Source organism: Epinephelus moara, chromosome 7, assembly GCF_006386435.1.
Source record: "Epinephelus moara isolate mb chromosome 7, YSFRI_EMoa_1.0, whole genome shotgun sequence".
Lineage (NCBI taxonomy): Eukaryota > Metazoa > Chordata > Actinopteri > Perciformes > Serranidae > Epinephelus > Epinephelus moara.
Window position 1 is genome coordinate 18,873,298 of NC_065512.1, and position 22,392 is coordinate 18,895,689.

Genomic DNA, 22,392 nt, shown 5'->3' on the forward strand with positions numbered 1-22,392 from the left:
GAGTGAATAATGAACAGCTACTTAACAGAGACAGCAAACTAGCTTGAGACATGGCCAAACCCAAGTATGGTGCTGAATGTATTAAACTGTGTGGACCTTGAACTTGAGACTAAGGAGAAATCCGGACCCTGTGGCTGGACCAAGTGGGAGAACTGGTCTGTGTAGCACTCGCATCACATTCTAGCGTATCACTTTATAATAAATTTGAACGTCATGAAATATAGAGAGTGTACAGTGTTTGACATTGTTTGTACCCACCCACAGAAGTCGACCCCACTTGCACATGCCACACACAGAACTGCAGTACATAGTATTATTAATATCAGTAGTATTAATGATGGCAATTTGTTTATCCATAATTATGATTACATTTGCTGATGATTATTTCGTACCGTGGTGCATGGTTTCCTATTGCAGCATAGCAAGTTATTTTTTTCTATCAATATATTGAGGGGGACATTTTGGACACATTTGAATATTGGGGTGAGTGTGCTCCTCTCTCCTGCCCAGGAGAAAGAAACAACTTGACGTGATTTCAGACTACTTTCAAAGTCAGACAGTTATTTCTTATTCTCCGAGGGAAGCTTCTTCTTTCACTCACAGTATTTGAAATTGAAATTTGACAGACCCAAGCACACACACACACAAAGTGACAAAGCTGAGTTGTGGTGTATGGGCTTTATTGGCATACATACATATTCCTTACAGTCTCTGCACTTTTAGTGGAATATAAAGATTTAGCTTGAACCTAGTAATGCAACTTTCACACAGACATTTATCAGGGATAGAGTCACAAAGCACTAGTTTACTGCTAAATTTCAGCAAAGCACACTCACTCTTTCTATGCCACGCGGCGTAAAAGCCAGCGTGCAGGCAAAGGTAGAGACCTATACTTTTTGCAGGTCTAAGGCACTGATTTTTTATTGTCAATCCTCCCAATTTCAATGCAGGATTTTAACAAATAAACACATTTAACAAACTACTCTCAGCATCACACTTTAATAGCACACACACACACAATCACACACACACACACAATTTATATGCACCCAGTTACTGATGCGTCTACGCTACTTTAGCTGACAGTGAGGCTAGTCCTTCTGTTAGAGTGATTTTGAAAGCACAGGTATAGTGTTGTTGCTGGGTCCAGAGTAATGTGTTACCCGGAGAATTTTGTACATCATTCAAACACTTCATCAAGACTTTGGTTTCAGTTTTCATCATGCTATATTCAAAGATCAGGTCTCACCTGGGTGCAGACTGAAAGCTGGACCACTATGTCTTTGTCTCCGAAATGTAAGACGCAGACAGAGAAATGTTTAACCCGAAAGAGCACCAGAGAGACTCGCCTGAGCATAACATGGGAACAAGACAGGTTCCAACTCAAGCCAATAACATACTGTACATAGAAGCAAACTAATCTGCAGCAAAATTATCACTTTAGCAGTAAGATACAAACAAATTTCAGGCTTATGATAAGTAAAGCCTTAGAAAGATAGAGACAAAGAAAGAGAAGTGCATTGGTCAAGTAGTGGCCTACTGTGGCAGTTCTAAATGGCAACAAAATCAAAATCACTAGTAGCTTTACCCTCTTCGTATCCCAGCGTCTTCGACCGAGCTGCTGACCATGAAACTCATGAGGGTGAAGAGAAACATGCCGCTGCAGATGTCAGGTAGTCAGCTTTCTCTGTGCTTCGACAGCTTCCTCATTTCAACAGGTGGATTCTCTGCGCCCCTTCCTTCACTACCTTCTTCGACAATGACTTCCATAATCCAAAACAGTGACAACTTGACTTGTTTTTTTTATAATAACTGTAAAAATATAGGAATTGTAGTAAAAATAGCCCCGAGGCTAGTGTAGAGGCGCAGTAATACAATCAAATATGACAGTACTGAACACAAGGGAATCCTATAATACTCTTTGATAACCCCTGAATCTAACAAACATCAACACAAACACTTAAACGTTGTAAAAAAAAACAAACAAAAAAAAAAAGTATAATAATTAACATAGCAGAGAAACATGAAAAAGTCAGTCTAATAACAACACATGGCCGCAAGGTAAATCAAGTATGGAGGAAGGGTGATGACGTGCATCCTCTCCTTCGTTGCATCCTTATTTAGGCCTCCTTTGTGCTGCTCTTCATCTTCTCAACTGTTTCCTGTATTTCAAACAACATAGAGAGTTGACACAGAGGTGAGATATGCTGTATAATTGAACATATTGAATATATGATGACGTGAGTGCATAATTGTATAAGTATTTTTTGAAGAACGAACATCACTTGAGTGCTTTATCCATTAAAACCAACATTGTATTTCAAAGCAAGGTCCTCATGACTAAATTTAGAGTGCACCTAATCACACCGAACTTGTACCCACAGAGCCACATTTGTTTACAGAGGCATTATAAGCTGCCCTTCTGGAGTACAGAGTACATGACCTTGCTGACTCAGCCATGGCCTCAAGCCAGAGCCCGAGTCCTACCTTGTGAGCCTCTGCTTTCAGTCACACAAATAAGCAAGCACATACCGGAGCGGAAATGCTACAAAAATATTATGAATGTAGAGGTTCCAGAGAGGTGTAGCTTGTCAGGAGAGGTTGTAGTACTTTGTTCTAGATTTTCACTCTTGGGTTCTAGATTACTATTCTTTGTCTGTAGAGGTACTATGCTGCGTTCAAATGAGGTCGTGTTTACCAAGTTCACGAGAGGAGTCCAGATGAACTCCTCCCTGTTGGAGTACTTCCAGCCTTATAAATGGAAATTTTCCAATAGCTCAGAGTTAATGAGTTTATTTTCACAACTTCCCAGGTCATAAACACAAGCTCAAGAGTTCCATTTGAACGCATGTTTATTTGTTTTCATAGGGAGGTTCCAGAACTTCTTTTTTTTTTTTAGCATTTTTGGTTTGTTTGTTTCTGCAACAATGGCCCCATTATTCCATTATGTTTCTAGTGTTACCAAGCCCTCATTTCCAAGTGTTGTTAACATTGTTGTTCCTCATATTAGGCTATAAATCAAAATAGTACTTCACTCAGCATTGCACTCCTATATATTGGGTTCTCAAAGTAATCATAATAATTACATTTTTCTACAGCCAGGGGGCGTGTTCCTGTATTCCAGGCGGGAAGAAATTCTTTTTCACGTGTCACAGGAGTCACAGGAGTCACAGGTTTACTGATTGGCTGTGGTTATTTTCTGAAAACAATTAGCTGCTTAAAGTTCAAATGTCCCCAACTTTTAGTTTGGCCGCACTTCACTACCCAAGAATTCCCCAAGAAGACTTCTAGAGAATGTTGACTTCCCTAATTCTGTATAATACACTTTAAGGAATCACTGGCTGTATAATTTGATGATTTAAATCATCCACACAAAATCTTAGCTGAGGACGCCCCTAGCCTTCAACAATCTGCAATAAAAAGTAATATGTTAGTGATATTTTTTTCTGCCGTCTTCCTTCTATTTCATATCCACAGCCATTTCATAGTTTTATCGGCCTAATTTAGAAAACATTTCTTTATTTCCCAGCTATTGATTTATTGTTTCTTTTTTCAAGCCAGGAGTCATAAAGCGGCTGACACCCCAGCTCACTGAGCTATGTTAGGTTGGTTAACAGTCACATAAAAATTTACACCTACCAATTCCTCTGTGAACTGTTTTGTGCTGGCTGAGCAGTTTGATTCAAATGCTCTTTGTCCAGAAACACATTGCAAGTAATCAAGGTTATATCCTGAAGGATTCTAAAAGCAGACACGGGTTATGGCTCATGTCAGTGATATTTCATGGACCTTATAATCAAGTGAAATCCTTTTGAGCATGGGGCAGTGATAGGGAGAGACCAGGTATATTGTCCTGTTCTGTAGAGAAACTGTGGGATGCACTTGTGATTCTGACTCATGTTGAAATTAATATGATGAGTGCATTATATTTTTGATTGTTTACAGGGGTTTGCATATTGCAAATTCAGACCTGGTGCTTGTTGAGCTCAGCCACACGGAGATTCCACTCCTCCTCAGTCATCTCTGCCCCAGCATCTGCTGACTCATCCACAGCTGCCGTTTTGTCTGGACAGATAACAAAATGGTCAAAAATGGTCTTAATGCGTGAGTGTGTGAATACAGCGATCATAAAGACAGAATTAATATCACCTCGGGTATTTTTAACTCACCAGTGCAGGTCATAGCAGTGCAGACCCAGTTGCCACAAGCACAAACACAGCGGTTACACTCCACCTGGGTCTCTGCTCCGTCCTCATATGTCTCATCCTCCAAGGCACATTCTGCAGAAAGACACATGGTAAACTATTCACCCCAGACTACAGATAACAGACTAGCAAAAATGATAATAGAAACAGCATTACACACTGTAATCAATTTCCCTGACCAAGACTTGTCAGCATTTCAAATTGCCACATCATCCATCCAGTAGCTTCATTTAAAGGCACATGCCTTCGGCAAATTTTTAGCTTACTAATCCAAAGTCAGCAAATCCGCCGACACCCACTCTAAGCAAAACTTTAGCACTTCTGTCTGAGTTTAAAAGACATAAATAAATTCAATATATTTTCAATATGTTGGAGATTTGTATCGTTCTCTTTCAGGCTTTAAAGTCAGAATTTCCATGACCAAAGGAATCCAGCATCTGTGGTTAAGCTGGAATTTCTAAACACAAATACACAAAGTCAACCAAATGTGTGTGTGTTTGTGTGTCCTTGAGTCTGGGAGAGCTTCGAGGTTCAGTGCTCTGCAGCGAATGTTATTTTTTTCTGTGACAGAGCTATGCCTCCTGCTTCCTGTGAACTTTATCCCAGATAAATCGGCATCACATGACTGGGCAGGCTGGAGCGAAAACTCTGACTGTGTCTCAAACTATTAAAAGCAATCTGAGGCTCGTTTCCACAGTTTGATGTGTGTCAGGACTGTCTGACTGAGCTCATGTCAGTGCATCCATACACTACATATACAGGTGTGTAACTTTATGTTACATTATGATATACACAAACTGTCACATTAAGCTCACTCTTCTCTGGTGGATTGAAGCCAGGCTTCAGGCAGTTGAGGAACTCATCAAAGCTCAGCTTCCAGTCGGCGTTCTCATCAGAGAGCTCAATGAGGGCGTCGACACACAGGCTCCTGGGAAGCACAGATATACATGCAAACATTGAATAAATATTAGCTGCTCCATACAGTGGCGACGGAACATTGCAGAGAAAATAAGCATGCAGAAGAAAGGGTAATTGGTTTAGAGTGTTATGTCCCACAGAGCACAGGTGTTTATGCCAGCACAGGCTCCCACAGGGGGCCTTCAGCAAAGTTTGCACTGGCTAGATAGAGTTCAATGGCTTGTGCTGCGTAGCTTAAAATAGCACTACAGCACACAGATATGGATCAGCATGAACAAGCATTGCCACAGAAGAAAATGCTCATGGAGTTTGAGGGGAACAGTAGCGTTTTCTGTCCACACTGCCCTCATTCACGCTCACATAAGCATGCAAACTGACAAACAAGCACACTGACCTGAGCAGCTTGTTGCTCTCCTGGTCTGCGTAGGACTGCAACTCCACGACTGAGTCATTTTGCTGGATGAATTTGAGCAGCTCGGAGGAGTCCAGCTGAGAATCACCGTTGTCGTACGACTGCAGACACATGGACAGACATGGGAGAGGCACAGTTGATGCTTATGTACAGTTGAATATGAACAACAAGAACTTAAGTTTTACACCTGGTAATAAAGTGCAATCTGTATCTGGACACATTATTCGGATAATAAACTAATTTTGCCTCCGTGCTTACACATGGTATTTAGTGCATCGGATCTCTGTCTACTGCCTGATACAAACATTTTGCACCAGCTCCTCATGTACTACCTCTTCTTCTTACAGCCTGTATTTCTGTGATATTTTAAAACGGGGCTGGAGCAGAAATGGGTGTTGGAGCATGAAACGTTCTATTCATATAGTCATTTTCGGCATCTGTCATATGAATGCGTATTCATTAATCGCATTGAATTAACATCAGAGCTGCTTATTAACCTAAAGGCCCTGTAATACTGTCTCTGTAGGGCGACTGAACAAAGGCTTTTGAAACTGTTTGGCAGTAATAGTGGTGGACCTTGATTCCATGGTGAGATGCTGTATAAAATTAGCGGTATTAAATTGTGCAGCATATGTTTATGGTTGGAAAGACTAGGAAAATAAATACTGCCGGTGTTCAAGGAGCCATCTGCACTTCTGCTTTACAGTAGTGTCATTTATGTCAGCCCATAGAGTGACAAGGGTCATTCTCTTCTGCAACCTCATTAAACTGAATCCTAACCATCAGCTGACACGCTTGAAAGGACTGTTACATGAACAATTAGACCCAGTCTGAAGCAGCTTTAAGGAACAGGCTTGTTAGGGGAGGCCCATATAGATGAGGGGACATTCTGTACAAAGAATGGTGTAGGAGCAATTGTGGGCACTTATTGAGGCCAAGGACCATCCTGTTCTTTCCAGAGAAAAGAAGCCCACCTTGAAATATTTCAGCAGAATGTCAGAGAAGTTGGATCCCTTCACAAACCAGCCATCTGGGACAACCTCGGTCTGCAGCCACTGGATCACACGGCTCCTCAGCTCGTTGCGGTCAGCAGCGTAGCAAACCACTGCAGGGGTGGGAACATTTCCATAAGTCAGCAGCATTAATAAATAATCCAAAGGGTGAAATTTATCTTGCCAGCTATATCATGATTGACCCCTGTCCTATTGTGCATACGTCAGTATTTATTAAGTCCTTTCCATTAGACCATAAAATACAGTTATTGCAGGGACATAACAGCCAAATCTTAACACCAGACCTACCCACAACCCAACTGTGAACCATGACCTGAGTCAATGGTTCATCTCACTAACACTTTAAACAGTTAAGAGTTACTTTAATGAAAATAACTTTGTGTCATATTTGCTGAAACTGTCAATGTCAAGCTCAGCTCACATCCCAGCTACATCAGCTGATCTCAAACAGCCCAATCAACTGATGGAGCAGCTGATTGATGGAAGCGAGTCAGCTGATCACATGATTCCTTTCTATACAGCTAATTGGCGAATCTTATTCAAGGCACCCTATTTAAACTGCTCTGGCCCGTCTACTGTTGCTGCTTCCTCTGCAAGCTGCTTTGCAACCCACCTCAACCCCAGCTCCTCCTTTTTTTATGCTGTGTCTGACTTATCAATGTCATTTCTGTTTGTCACTGATGCTACTCTGTTCTGTTTCCTGGGGTGTCCTAGGCTTGAAAAAAGAAAAAAGCGATCCGCACACCAAAAGAGCTCCCGTATGCAATTTATATTTTGACGTTTCGAGCGTGATGCTCTTCCTCAGACTGTCCTAGGCTTTCCATGTAGGCGCATGGAAGGGCAGGGAGGTTTTCTTTCTTTGCCTTAAGGCTTTCCTCGTTTGCACATGGAAGGGCAGAGAGGTGTGCTCTCTCTACCTTAAGGCTTTCCATGTAGGCACATGGAAGAGGCTTTCTGCATAGGCCCGAGGAAAGGCAGAGGGGCCCCAGAACAGAGCCATACCACTAAATATAATACTGCAAATGGAAATAAAGTTTTCTTTGACTAAAGTGTTCCTGACTGAACCAAAAGAAATACATGAGACAGATAGTATATGCAAAGAGTCTCGAACGCAGCTGTCAATCATGTCAATCATGACTCGTGAACTGCGGTCAAACTGTCAAACTAGGCAGTGCTGATCAAGTATGAATCAAGATTCTGTTACCGCGTTGCTTATTTCTCACCTCAAATGTTATTTGGCTGTAAGAAAGTTTGTGACTAGGCTGCCAAGTTCGATACAGTCAAGCAAAGTACCAAGCACAGCCAAGCTGCTGGACTAACTTTCTCATTTTACAGCTAAACAGTACACTAAAATATGTTTCTGAAAACATTTCAGGCAAGAAAAAGGCAATGCATTATGCTGCGTCAGAGACCCCATTGCTCTGACTGGTTGTTTTTGTCCACATGCGGCAAGGCCTTTAGAAGGGCTACAAGGCCGTAGAGTACACACACACATACACACACAAACTCACCTGGGCTGGCAGCTGCTTGTTCTGTTTTCTTCTCTGAAGGGGATTAAACAAGAGAGAACCAATTTTACATTTGAACCTAAAAAAATCAATGACACTGTGTACTTGATTCCGAATAACGGAGATAAACTTGTCCATTTCTAAGCGCTCGCTCAAAGGTCTACAGACAGGAGAGCGTGACATAACTTTTTTTCTCTGAATACCTTTTATGCCACAGCTCTGATCAATGTCCAGCTCAAGCGGGGACACAGGGAGTGCGACATTGCCAGGTGTGAGCAGTGAAAGTTCACTCCAGATAAAATGTTAATATTAGATGCATGAACAGATAAGTCAAGGCCAGGAGTGTGCAGTGGCATGTGGGTGGCCTTGACTATAAACCCAGTCACCTCGCATATCAGTTCCATGAATAGGGGCTAGTTCAGAGAGCTAAATTAACTGTGTACAAGACTATTAGCGCTTGTATCATTTAACGGGTGAACTAAAGTAACGCTTTCTTCCTCTCTACCTCACACATGTGACCGATCAGTGTTTAATTAGAATTTAAGTGGTGTGTTGAAAAATTGTTCAGTGGAAAGTCATGTTGGGATAATAAACTTGAGAGCTTATAGTCCACACCGGGCCAATGCTGAAAAAACTAGTAACAGAGTTAGACTTTAATACTGTCACTTCCACCTTNCAGAGGGGCCCCAGAACAGAGCCATACCACTAAATATAATACTGCAAATGGAAATAAAGTTTTCTTTGACTAAAGTGTTCCTGACTGAACCAAAAGAAATACATGAGACAGATAGTATATGCAAAGAGTCTCGAACGCAGCTGTCAATCATGTCAATCATGACTCGTGAACTGCGGTCAAACTGTCAAACTAGGCAGTGCTGATCAAGTATGAATCAAGATTCTGTTACCGCGTTGCTTATTTCTCACCTCAAATGTTATTTGGCTGTAAGAAAGTTTGTGACTAGGCTGCCAAGTTCGATACAGTCAAGCAAAGTACCAAGCACAGCCAAGCTGCTGGACTAACTTTCTCATTTTACAGCTAAACAGTACACTAAAATATGTTTCTGAAAACATTTCAGGCAAGAAAAAGGCAATGCATTATGCTGCGTCAGAGACCCCATTGCTCTGACTGGTTGTTTTTGTCCACATGCGGCAAGGCCTTTAGAAGGGCTACAAGGCCGTAGAGTACACACACACATACACACACAAACTCACCTGGGCTGGCAGCTGCTTGTTCTGTTTTCTTCTCTGAAGGGGATTAAACAAGAGAGAACCAATTTTACATTTGAACCTAAAAAAATCAATGACACTGTGTACTTGATTCCGAATAACGGAGATAAACTTGTCCATTTCTAAGCGCTCGCTCAAAGGTCTACAGACAGGAGAGCGTGACATAACTTTTTTTCTCTGAATACCTTTTATGCCACAGCTCTGATCAATGTCCAGCTCAAGCGGGGACACAGGGAGTGCGACATTGCCAGGTGTGAGCAGTGAAAGTTCACTCCAGATAAAATGTTAATATTAGATGCATGAACAGATAAGTCAAGGCCAGGAGTGTGCAGTGGCATGTGGGTGGCCTTGACTATAAACCCAGTCACCTCGCATATCAGTTCCATGAATAGGGGCTAGTTCAGAGAGCTAAATTAACTGTGTACAAGACTATTAGCGCTTGTATCATTTAACGGGTGAACTAAAGTAACGCTTTCTTCCTCTCTACCTCACACATGTGACCGATCAGTGTTTAATTAGAATTTAAGTGGTGTGTTGAAAAATTGTTCAGTGGAAAGTCATGTTGGGATAATAAACTTGAGAGCTTATAGTCCACACCGGGCCAATGCTGAAAAAACTAGTAACAGAGTTAGACTTTAATACTGTCACTTCCACCTTTTGCTTTTGGCACCTGACTCCCCACACCAGAACACTGGGAAACAGGCATGCACCAATCTGATATACCAAACTGGTGTCAGCTACACTGACTGATCTACAGTAAACACAGTTTCATGGTCAAAGGCATTCAAAACTTAAACATTTCCACTACCAGTTAGATTAATTCAGTCGAGGCAGGGCAGCCACCTCAGTTTTTAGCATCACAAAAGTCTTTGGTCACATATTATCTGACAAAAAACTTATTCCATCTATGCAATGAAGTTTTAAATTTGAAAAAAGAGAGCATTGGTCAGGGACAGATACATACATACCCTGGCATATCAGGAGAGAAAGACTCAGCAGCACCCACGAATGCTCACCAATAGAGTGTTGCTGTCAGTCTGTGTCGCTGTCAAATCTCACAATTTCAGTAAGGAATCAGAAAGCAGTGGCATCAAAAAAGGTATTTTTAACCGCTATCTCATCCTGTCAAAGTTTTTCAACGGTTTGATAACTACAGGAAAGTTTCTCAAGACTTCAACATAACATCACAGTGTAAAACATGTTTAAAATATTTCAAGGAGAGGCCCTCTAGCCTTCTATCCTGCTCAGATTTGGCACCTCCTCAAGACAAAGTACCCCTGAACACTTTATTGCCCTCAATTAGAACATCTTTTTAATTATTAATGATAACATTATTACAGTCTTAACCACACTTGGGGGTGTAATTTAATGGGATTGTAAAAGTGACATTGAAAACAGCAGGTGACAATACTATTAAAGAAGTTAAGAGGGATCTTTCAATCTGAACTTTGAAGCCAGCACGGTGGAGAGGTTGTTAAAGTTCAAAAAAAGGGAGGAAATTTTAACATTTTAAAATTCTGCTGCCACTGGGCAATCTCCATCTGCAGAGGACGATTATATGATACGACTGAAAGCACTAACACAGCAACCCTGTGGTGAGATTGTGACATCTGCTGTCACGCTGCTGCTCGTACCGTGGCAGTGTCCATCGTGGGCCACCTGGATCTTCAAGCCGGTCAGACAAGCATCCCTGTGGAGCTCACAGTGATTCCTGTAGGTCTTTCCATTGCTGCCACACACTGACCTCTTGTGGGGTTTACAGCTCTGGAAAGAGAGGGGGAAAAAGAAGTGAAAACTAGCGGAAGTCATTTTCTTTTTTTTCTTGCATTGCTACTGCTTTCTTGTGTGGAGGTAATGGTCTCTGCAGAGCTGCAGAGCCACACACTCACCTCTATACAAAGACAGCTGGGCTCCCCTTTCTCTGTAACAGCACACTCTCTGCCGGCCCCGCAGAACACATTGGCACACACTTTGCTCTTGCTCTGCAGCTCCTGGAAGACAAAAAAAAAAACACAATTGGAGGCACTTTTACTATTGTTTTCTCTCACACACAGGGCGGCGCTGTTGCGTCATTAACAGGCTCATTTAAAAGCACCGAAAAGGAGCTGACCACATTTTATAACACGTATCAAACACAAATTTGTGATGAGACCCAAGTCTTACACTTTCTCCTCTGTCTCACATCCAGAGAGATCATTTCCTCTTCACTGTATTAAAAGTAGTCTCCCCCCTGTTGACACCCAAAATGAAGAAGCACCATTGTAGCACTTCCTTTTTTTTCCCTCTATTTGTTAGTCAGCTTTCTAGAGACAACAGACTTCAGGGAAATTAGTGGGAAGTTAGGCAAAGGTCAAAACATTCTGTACTCTGAACAAGAACTGTCACCTCCAGGTAGACATAAAGACAACCTGTCCTTCTTACAAATGTCTCAACAAAAAAGCAGGCTTATTCTTGCTCATGCATTAGGTAAGCAAGTAGGTGCTATTTCACTTTGTTTTTTGGATTATGTAAAATGGTTTCATGGTTCTAATGACTTCCTCTCTATTCTACAATGCCTGTGTATTTATATGTTTACTCACAGCATGTGCATTACTTTATATAACCTCCATTATTATTTCTGTTGCATGTATTTATGTCTGTACTGTCATTCTTGACTATGCATTGCTTCAAGATGATTGCAGAGGGGTGTAGCACTATTGCCCAAGCAAAGTTTCCCTCCGAGGACAATAAAGTATATCTCATCTTATCTTAAAAGACAAACAATTAGCCTAGTTTTTGGTTACCATTTTTTTCTGTTCTCTTATAACTCATAAACTGTGAAATATAAACTTTTTTTTGGTTGTCATTTCCCCCCTGAATTGCTTGATCTAACAAATCCATAGATATTCTCCTTAAATTTCTCCACCATTTAGATTTTTCACAATCAGAATCTGAAATACTTTATTGATCCCCGTGGAGAAATTGTGATTCGTTGTTACAGTCGCTCCAATGTCAAGAATAGAGAATTATAAGAAGAAAGAATGAGAGTGTAAAACAGAAGTAAATATAAAGCAATAAATTAAATATATAAAATAAAATAAAAAAATGAAATAAAATTAAATTAAACTAAATAAATTAAATACAACTTTAATTTTTTTGAAATAAATAATGAACATTATGCTAGAGTGTTTACCACTAGTACTTAAGATATAAACATATTCAAAATATAATATATATCGTCACTGTGCTGAGGCTGAAAGTGTGAAATTTAACTGCCATATATACATCAATAGAATAACATTAGAATAAAAGCTAACGTAAGAAATATGTACAGTTATTGCAAAGTTGAATAATTGCACAGAATATAACAACAATTTTTATTTTTATTATTTTTTGCTGAAAACCTTCTCTTCCACTCCTAAAAATTTCATTTAATCTCCATTGAATATGGGACATAATTTAATACACTTACAGATAACCCCAAATCTAACTTTAAGCATGTCCCACTTAACATAAACTGCTTCTGAACTGAGCCATCATGCAAAGTTTGATGGCATTTCCCCTCTAGGTGGCGCTACCTCACCAACATGATAAATCCAGTAGGCCATAACTTTGTGGAGACTGACTTGAAACACATTTTTTCCTTGTGCAAAGTCCTAATTTTCCTGAGCAAGATTTAGATATCCTCTGAAAAATATGGCTGCAATCTATATAATTAAGATGCAGATTTTGAAATCTAAACATTTCTGTTGTCTGTCCTTTTATTGCAGTCTCTGGAGGCTCACTTATGTTTGCCAGAAGATGATGACCATACTCAGCTTAGAAAAGCACATGTCTTTAGTGTAGATTACAAGGCAGTGCTGTAAATTAAAACAGCTGGGATGTTGACAACAGTATTATCCCTGTGTGTGAGTGATACTGGGAACAAAGGCTTAAGACAGTATGAGAACCATACAGGCAAGCAGGATCAGACCGTTCAGTACTACAACCAAACTGTCAGCTCAAAAATCCTTCCTTAAAAATCAAATGTTTCTAGTGTCAGTTCAACTTTAATTCTCTAGTACATTAAGTACTCGTTTTCTGTTGTTGACACTTGCCTTTGTTTCTTTGTCTTTTGTTTGTTTGTTAAAAACTATCGCCTGAGGACTTGCCAAAAATGAGTTCACTGGAGCTGCAAACCGACCAATCACAAGACGCCAAGCGGAGCTCCAAGAGCAGCTTTATGACCCTTATTACCTCCCCCTTTCTCTACAGTATCTGTGTGTGTGTGTGTGTGTGTGTGCAGGGTGTTTCCACATCTGGAGTCTGAGCTGTGTTTTCCTTTGGGCCCATTCCCATGCTCTGTGAAATCTTTTCTCCTCCCTGTTTCTCCAGACTCCCCTCCTTCTCCTCCTCCTTAAGCCGCTGTTTCCTGCTAAGAGCGAGACAGAAAGTTGGCCCTCTGAGTGTGAGTGCACGTGAGCTGGCTTCCAAGCTGCCGTGTGTGTGTGTTTGTGAGTACAAGGTCTGGTATGTAGGTTAAACTGAAGCTGGATTCTTGTGACCGAACTCTCATAAGCTCACTAATGATAGAACATAACAAGATGGATGCAGGGAGAGGGGAGGCAGTCACATGCAAGCATCGCGGTGTAGTGGCTTCAACCCTGAAGTGGTGAGAGGAGAAGGATCGTGGGGTTTTGGTTCATTTCTATGCATGCTTTAAAGACACGCACACACTTGCACTCCAAAGTTGAGGTCATGGAAAATCTTCAAAGTAATCCCTGTGGCTTTGAGCATGTTGGACAATTCAGTTTGTTAGACACAGATGGGCTGGAAGCCTGTTGAAACCTGTAGAAACCTCCGATGAGAACATGAATAATGGATAGGCTGCTTAGATGAATTTGGTATAAAACGTCGAGCTCTGTTTGTCCATCTCTCTCCGAGTAGAACCAGCAGAGGATCCCTGACATTTAGCTGATGAATACAGAGGCACAGGGCTCTTTTTTTTCAGCTGATTCAAGTGGATTGTTGCTATGGTGAGAGCATGTACAGGCTCCTGTTGAGGCAAGATCACAGTGGTGTCAATCAAAAGAGGCAAATGGAGCCAAGCCCCATAATGAGATCACAGCAGAGCGTGTTGCTCAGAATTCGTGATTGACACAGACTGTACAAAAACAATGGACAAAGCGACTGTAGTGTCACATAACCAACCTTCAACAAGCCAGGGAGGGGAGACTGCCTTATGTGGTCATAAATCATGCCTGCATGTACCCTTCATGGTTGCCATGCACAGGAGCGTGCAGACATGTATCATAATTGAGCACCGTTATTTGGACTCTATTATCCTGCTTTTGAGTCTTTGCCTGGGGTTCGGTCATAATTTGTAGTTGCAGTTTACATGGAACCCATGGACTGTAAAAATAATGAATGTAGCTACCAGGATGTCATTCAGTGGTTTGTAGACTTCTGTTATCAAGCCTTGAGTTCGGCATTTCGGCTGTCGCCATCTTGGTTTTCTGGAGTCAGAGGTGAGAGGCTGGTGCTCTATTAGCAGACAGCCTGTCACTCAAAATGGCCCGCCCTTGATTATACTGTATGTACCTTTAAGCCTTGATACAGTTAAACAGAAGAGTTATATACAAATTCAGGGGGGGTTAGCTATAGAGACCAAAGCCATTTTTGTACCAGGCTGTAAACATGTTTATTTCTGCTGAAAAGGTGGGCACTTTAACATGGGGGTCTATGTCCATGGTCTATTTTTTTGTACTTTCATGTTGGCTTCATTTTCAGCCCTGGAAATTGACGCTTGACGGAACCTAGAGAAAATGTATCTCCCTGTATACATGATGAACTGTCAAATTCTTGCTACCCACTCCTAGATCTAGACTAATACATTGGCCAAGCTGATATATTAGTAGGGCTATTACATCTTGGCTCTCCTAGGGTCTAGATAACACTCTTAGATCTGTAGCCAGCCAGCCAGTTAGCTTAGCTTAGCATAGAAACTAGAAATTGGGGGAAACAGCTCTCCTGGTTCAGTCCAAAGGTGAAAAAATCGACCAAGACCTCCAAAGCTCAAGGAATATTTCATCCCGCAAATGTCAATTTGTTTATCAGTTACTCACCCTGTCTTATGCTGAATTTGCTGAGAAAACTTTTCTTGCTAAGAAAACTTTTCTTCCAGTGAACGAAGAATCCGAAAACTGAGAAAACCCAACAGCAAAACTCTATGAAAAGATCAGTTTACAACCTCTCACACAACCTCTCTTATTTATCCAGTCGTATGCTCAGTGCTACCCAAACAGACAGCCCTCCCCAAAAGACAACTGAACTAAAACTAAAACTTATGTTATGCTCTCTTCAAAGCCAGACTCCATTGACAAAAACAGTCATTTTACCTCGCTAAACACGAGAGCTGCTGGTCTACTGCTGCCTCAGTTAGTTTGGTTGTTTATGTTATTGTGTGACTTCATTGAATCTGAAATAATACTTTAAAACATGAAAGTCACACAATAAAACAAACAACCTAACTGATCGAGGCAGTGGTGGACCAGCAGCTCCCAAGTTAAGTGAGGTAAAATGACTGTTTTTGTTAATGGAGTCTGGCTTACAAGAGAGCAAATAGTTTTACTTTGAGTTCAGTTCCCCGTCGGAAAGGGCTGTCTGTTGGATTATACTGCATACGTTGTGTGAGAGTTTGTAAAAAGATGTTTTGACCACTATGACTTCAATGCAGGAAGAATTTTCTCTGTTTTTTGGATTCTTCGTTCACTGTGGAGGAAAAAGAGTTTTCTTCACAAATTCAATGTAACACGGGGTGAGTAATTGCTATACTAATGATAATCATTTGCAAGGTGAAGTATTTCTTTAACTAGGGGTTGTGAGACACACTATTTCTTAGCAGGAACACCGACTTCCTGGAGTTTGCTGGTTGCCTGGTGATTTCACAGTAACACCGAAACTCCACAAGATGTGAAGTGTTAATTAGTGAGAAGTGCTGCAGAAGTTCAGAAGTGCTGGTAAGCAGATTTTGTTACCTTTGAACAGACCCAGACCAGCCCGTTTCAAGTGTTTATGCTAAACTAAGGTAAGATAACCTGCTGCTGATGGCAGCTTCATCTGTGGTGTAGAGTCCTGAGTGGTATCAGTCTTCTCATCTAACTCTTGGCAAGAAAGCGAAAAAGTTCATTTACTAAAAAGTAAAGGTCATCGTTTTAGATCACCAGTTTTAGAAATGAGAGTTTGAAAGTTGAGAGCACTCCTACACACATGACATCCAGCGATCAGAGCTGGTGAAGGTGTTCAAAAACCACAGTATCCTTGTTTCTTTCACAGTAACAGTGAGTGTATTTAGGTGTCTCAACACCAAGATATGTGATCATTGTTCTGGTTTCAGAAACCAAGATGATGGTGATGATGATAATAATGATGATGGTGATAATAATGATGATGATGTTTACATGCACGATTCTCCACAAACCCCGCCATGACTTGGATGCTAGAGCGCATGTAAACAAACTCATTAACCCAATCACCATCAGAGCAGACATTAGAAAAAAAAAAGTACAAACTCAGCACAAACAAAAACAAACACACCCGCTGTGGGTGTCCTACTTAAATGACATCAATTTTTCATCGCAGCCAACAAACGATGCCGTATTTTCCTTCTCTCCTATTTAAAACCAATCACAGGAGCTGGATCGCTGAAAAGTGACTGGTGAATCATAACAGATTAAACAGAGGCTTTCATACAGAAAGCTGCCTCAAGCATAAAACTGATTGCATATATAGACATTTCACAGCTCATTTTCCTCGACTCCTGCCCCTTTTCTTCCATTTTTTTTCAGTTTCGATCTTTTGTCAGAAGGTTAAAATTATTTAAAGGAGATTAAAAGATTTAAGCGATATTTCTTAAAACCCTAAGTGCACAATTTAATCTTCCAATCTCTGCATGAGGCGTCTTAACTCAACTCTAGTGTACTTTTATTTCTCCTCTGCTGTACTTCTCTCTGCCTTGTCATCTTCCTCTCAGTGCCATGCCCTTTTACGGCTGCAAGAGACATGTCAGTGATCCGAGACCAGCTCTGCAGAGCAAGGTGGAAGTCAGAGGAGGGAAATAAGTGAGCAGAGAGGGGAAGAAGACGATGACGAAGATGTGCAGAGAGTCTGACTATTAAGAAACAGGTAGATGGAGAAGATGCAAGAGGAGAGGTGGGGGTTGTGCACGCTCTGAAGTCAATTTCTCCCCTGCCACGTGTTGAATGGCTCCATGCTGAGGCAGACTGGAGTTAAAGGGCAATGTATTCTCGCTTCAGTTAAAGAAATTTAATTTCATTTTCCACTGCTGATAAGAACGCAGGCAGCACAACAGCAGCAAGGCTAAAATCTGCAAGCACTAACACATGAAAAACACATTAGTACATCTATCTGCATCGCTTCCTGCAGCTGTGCACACACACGGCTGTGCATGTAATGTACCCTGTCCGCTCTTAAGTGCATGTTTTGTGTTTGTGCATGTGTGTTTGTGTGTATTCTAGTGATGCTCCATTGATCTAGCAGGCCAATCAATGCTCCTCTCCAGTGGGTGTCACTTTAGAGCCACCGTAAATCCATTCCCACAATGCACCCTGCCCCACATTAGCATAGAAAACATTGATTTACAGATTGTAAACACTCTGCCCTGGATATGCCTACAGTGACAAACAGCATAATGGACATTACTTTAAAAAAATAAATGCACTAAATGCCGCATTCAACCTCCCTGTTAATGAATTACGCAGCAATATGAATTTATACCAATCAAGATCAGTTTAATCAGCTTCATCGGTTTATCGGGGCGCACAGAGCTTCATCTAATACACTCCAGCAGTAAATCCTTTTTTTCATAATGAGCTTTTCTTGAGACTGCATTCGAGAGATGTTGATTCAGCGCTCTGCTCATTGAGGAGGTAGTACTATGTGCTGTTGAATTGTACCGCATTACGAAAAAAGGTGAAAGGTGGTTCAGCTTGAGGTGCATCAGCCTCTCTATGACACCGTTTCAACAATACTTGAAGATAATAACCATCATAAAGACAGGATTTGTTGCAGGGCTTTTGTGTTTGATTTATTGGATATAGCTAGATAGATCTAGTAAGCTGGCACCTCAGTGTAAAGGATACAAGCATTTGACAAAACATTTTCCTCTTTCCCCTAAGGTACGGCAAGCCTGGTGAGTGTTTTTATGAATAAAATATTATGCTATTTGACAAGTTGAAATATTAAAATAAAATCATCCCAGAAGGGTGCAAGAATATGGTCGAGCAATTCGCTTTCTATTCATTTTGGTCAGTAGTAAAGATTTTCAGTCTGTATGCCACACTAGGAAAAAAGGCAATTGTTTTTTAATTTCAGGGCTGCTTCTCCCTCAGATTTGTACTGTGACAAATCTCGATAAACAACAATCTGAATAAAAGCAGTTAATCGTGTCTTAATTCTATGCTGCTGGAAAAATGCTGCCAGAATAAAAAATGATTACAAGATTTCAAACTGCTCAGATGTTGATGTGGAAGCGTACCCCCACAAAACTCAGTTATTCATCAAAGTAAGTGTATTTCAGAGCTCATTAAGGAGTTGAAACAATGATGCTGACATGAGCAGACGAGGCAGTCATGTCAAGGCAGGCGTTAAAGCTCCCGACTGTGTCCTGAAGGCATCAATCTGTCTCAATTTAGAGATTTCTTTTAGCTGGCATTCATAATCAGCAAAAACATAAAGTCAGTGCTTAAGACAGAGTAATGATACTTCATACAGATGTCTTTACAGCGACATATGAAGGCATGACAGGAATAGTTTGACATCTTGCAGAGAGTGAAGTGAAGATTGATGCCATTCTCATAGCCATTCTCATGTATATGTAAAGTAATTGTGAAGCTCTAGTAAGTAGCAGGCTAGCTTAGCTTAGCATAAAGACTGGCAACAGGGGGAAACAAGTCGCCTGGCTCTGTATAAAGGCACTGTACAAAAACCAACAAGTTTTAAGGAAACTACTGCATGCAGTTTGTTTGTTGTCAGAGTATATACAAGTATAAACCTACTGCAGTGAGATGCTGAAGGAGTAAAAGGGGTGAAACTGATCCTTTTCCACTCCACTCAGCCCATGACCAGAAGAAAACGTTCTTATTTTACATGTCTGCAAACTGTGAAGATATTGCATTTTCATATTTCTTACAAATTATACCAACATTTCTTTAGTGACGTAATATATGAGCTGACTTTGTCATGAGGAGCTGAAGGGGATGGTGGATGGCATGTCACCTGGGCAAGATGGCTGCCAGGCTGCAGACCACTGAGACCAACAATCATCGCTGCGTCTCCACTGCTGTTTGTGGCACTGAACCTGTGTACGTTTATATGCAGCTTGAGAAAATCGAATTATTGGCTTAGTCCAACTGAAACTGGGCTTTAAAATGCACGTAAACAGCTTAGTCCGACTGAAATTACACAATCCGTAGCTCGACTAACACACCTAGATAATTCAATTGAAAATCGAATTATTGCTGCATGTATCCACTTTCTCCAACTGGAGTCGGACTCGGCGTTCTGCGCATGCACCACTTTTCTTTTGCTAGCTTTCACCCAGTGCAGTAACTTCCGGAAAAACAAACAAACAAACACCATGGCGACCAAGAAGCATTAGACGCACTTCTGGATGGACGAGGAAACGACATTCATGCTCCGACAGCTAAAGGACCTCAACATTTTTAAGTTTATGGATGGTAGGAAAATGCTCATCATGGATTTATTAAAAAAGTTTCTGAACAAGAACCAGAACTTGTTCAATACGCACTATAATAAAAAAGGACACAGCGCCACAGAGTCAGACGTACTTGGTCAGAAATTCGATTTTCTCTTCTGCATGAATACTCAGAGAAGACGAGAAGTCCGACTTGACTGATTAGCCGAGCGATGAGCTTATCTCGACTACTGCCTGCATGTAAACATACTGACTGACACATCACGACTTTGCCCAGCAGCGTTTGAGGCACCGAGTCGACCAACTCATCCCTTCTTTTCCAGTAAATTTGTGCCACTGTAGGTGTTTTAATTCATAACATGATGTTTGCCTAACCATAACCAAGTGATTTTCGTGCCTAAACCTACCTCCGCCTTCACCACAGCTCTGTTGAGAAACAGAGCTTCAACATATCTGCTACATAATATTGTACAAATGTAACGCATATGGTTTGCGGAAACATACGATACAGACATTTTCATCCACTAGGATATAAGCCTCCTCAGCTGACATACTGTCTTTCAGAGGCTGTAGCAGGCGTTTAAAGCTGGAGTGAAGATACTGGTATCATCTGAAAGTAGAAGACCAAAGGAATCCATTGCTACTGACTGCGTCATGCTAGCTAAAGAGCGCCCTAAAAAAGACAAAGACGGGTAGGTTGGAGTGTAAGAGGTAAATGCAGCTAAGAGCAGAACACTGAAATTGTTTGTTTCTTACCTACACTGACTCAGTTTCCTACACCGTGTACTTCACAACCGCAACAGAGTCTCAGACTGACAGATGGACAGACAAATGCAGGCACAGCAAGGCGACTTCTCCCTCACAACCTCGAAATGCAACCTGCTGCTTTACAAGCATGTTTTCAATTACAAGGAGATGAAATAACGAAGGTGGAAGAACACGAAGGAAGGTGAAGGCTATGGACGAGAGACAGAATCAGTATGAGGGGGTGCACATTCCTGAGCTTTGTTTTGCCTCAGCTGGGGTCCGACAGAGTTCGTCTTGAGCCAAAAATCTCCTCAGTATCTAGGTCAGAGAGGTGCCCCTGCTCTCCTCCCCCCCGCTACAGCATTTCCCGCTCTCACCCTGTGTTGTCCCTCCAGCTCCTGATTGTCTAACACTCATCAGCTTCATGAGATGTGGGCTCATGCCAAGAGCGACGTGAAGGACAGGGAGGGCTCAAATCGAACAGCTCGTCTCCGTCTGCCCGTGAAGAACCCCCTCTCACTTCTCTTTCCCTGTAACCAGGCCTTACCAGAAGAGAAGTGGAGCACAGCCAAGGAAGAATGAGAACCACTCTTCTGACGCTGTACACTAACTATGAACCAGTTTCCTCCTTTAAGGAATTTAAACAAGCTTGTGGCTAAATCCATCGCGCAGGGGGAGAAACAGGACAGACTATCATCAGCTCTGGGTTTGAAGCATTACAGAAAGCTATAGCATTTGCCCTCAATAATTAAAGCACCACCATTCTCAGATTTTGAGCATTTTCTCCCTTCTGAATCCATCCAACTGTATCTTCGTACATGTCAAATCAGGTTCAGTCTCATTTCTTCTGTAGCTGTCAGCCTCTTGAGATCAGACTTACAGAAACACTCGCTCAAACCCCCTGAAATGACAGAATCTACTGACGTGCTTCCCTTGAGCTGTGATGCCTGCTTAGTATTTCATGGATTTATGTGACAATGAGCTGGTAGTGGAACTGGCAGAATGTGTCCTTGGAATAATGAGGCCAAAGTAAGACTAATTTGAGTGTATAATAAAGATATGAGCTCTTTTTAGGGGCTCTACGGGTGGTCTCAAACGCTGTCCGAGGGTAGGGGGTGAGGGGAGGGGGGACAGGTCTGAGATTAAATCTGCAGAAACAAAGGGACTCTTGGTAACGACCAGTTTACACGGATCGGCCTGTTATTCTCCTCCCTGTTTCTTATTCAGTGTGAAAGGAATGCACCAACGGACAGGATGATGTCACCCTAGTCTGCAGCCTCTTATTTTACCCCGTTGTTCAAGAGCTGAAATGTAACAACTACACCCCAAAAGACACAAGAAGAAGAAGCTAAAGGACAAAAGATAGACAGAAGGAGACAGAGAGGAAGAAACGTAGAAGGGGAGAGAAAGAAAAACAGAGAAAGTGTGAGGGAGAGAGAAAGAGGGACTAAAGAAAGGCAGGAAATAAGTCACGGTCTGGGCAGAGCCACATCTGCTAGCAGTTAAAACGTCAGCGGAGAACATAAAATGCTATGAACGCAGCACCACCCCCTCCCCTGTGCACCCTGTTGTCACACTGCTGGGACAAAAGTGTCCCCTGTCTCCACCACCTGACCCACGTCAATCCCAAACACAAGCACCCCACCTTTATCTACTCCTCTATTCTACA

At 41.6% G+C, this 22,392-nt stretch overlaps 1 protein-coding gene across 4 annotated transcripts in view; it reads right to left on the reverse strand.

Moving 5' to 3' along the window:
• Positions 1-663: 663 nt before the first annotated feature.
• The window catches only part of LOC126392893 (follistatin-related protein 1-like), a 30,143-nt gene continuing 8,414 nt past the window's right edge, over positions 664-22,392 (reverse strand). For 3 of the 4 annotated variants that reach the window (XM_050048607.1, XM_050048608.1, XM_050048604.1), the window contains exons 3-11: positions 11,173-11,274; positions 10,918-11,047; positions 9,269-9,301; positions 6,510-6,640; positions 5,518-5,636; positions 5,021-5,133; positions 4,170-4,280; positions 3,971-4,065; positions 664-2,162 (exon numbers count right to left, since the gene is read on the reverse strand). In XM_050048607.1, coding sequence (XP_049904564.1) covers positions 2,121-2,162; positions 3,971-4,065; positions 4,170-4,280; positions 5,021-5,133; positions 5,518-5,636; positions 6,510-6,640; positions 9,269-9,301; positions 10,918-11,047; positions 11,173-11,274 — 876 coding nt within the window. In that variant the 3' untranslated portion in view covers positions 664-2,120. Of the gene's footprint in view, positions 2,163-3,970; positions 4,066-4,169; positions 4,281-5,020; positions 5,134-5,517; positions 5,637-6,509; positions 6,641-8,059; positions 8,093-9,268; positions 9,302-10,917; positions 11,048-11,172; positions 11,275-22,392 lie in introns of all 4 variants that reach the window. The other variant, XM_050048605.1, reaches the window with a different exon arrangement.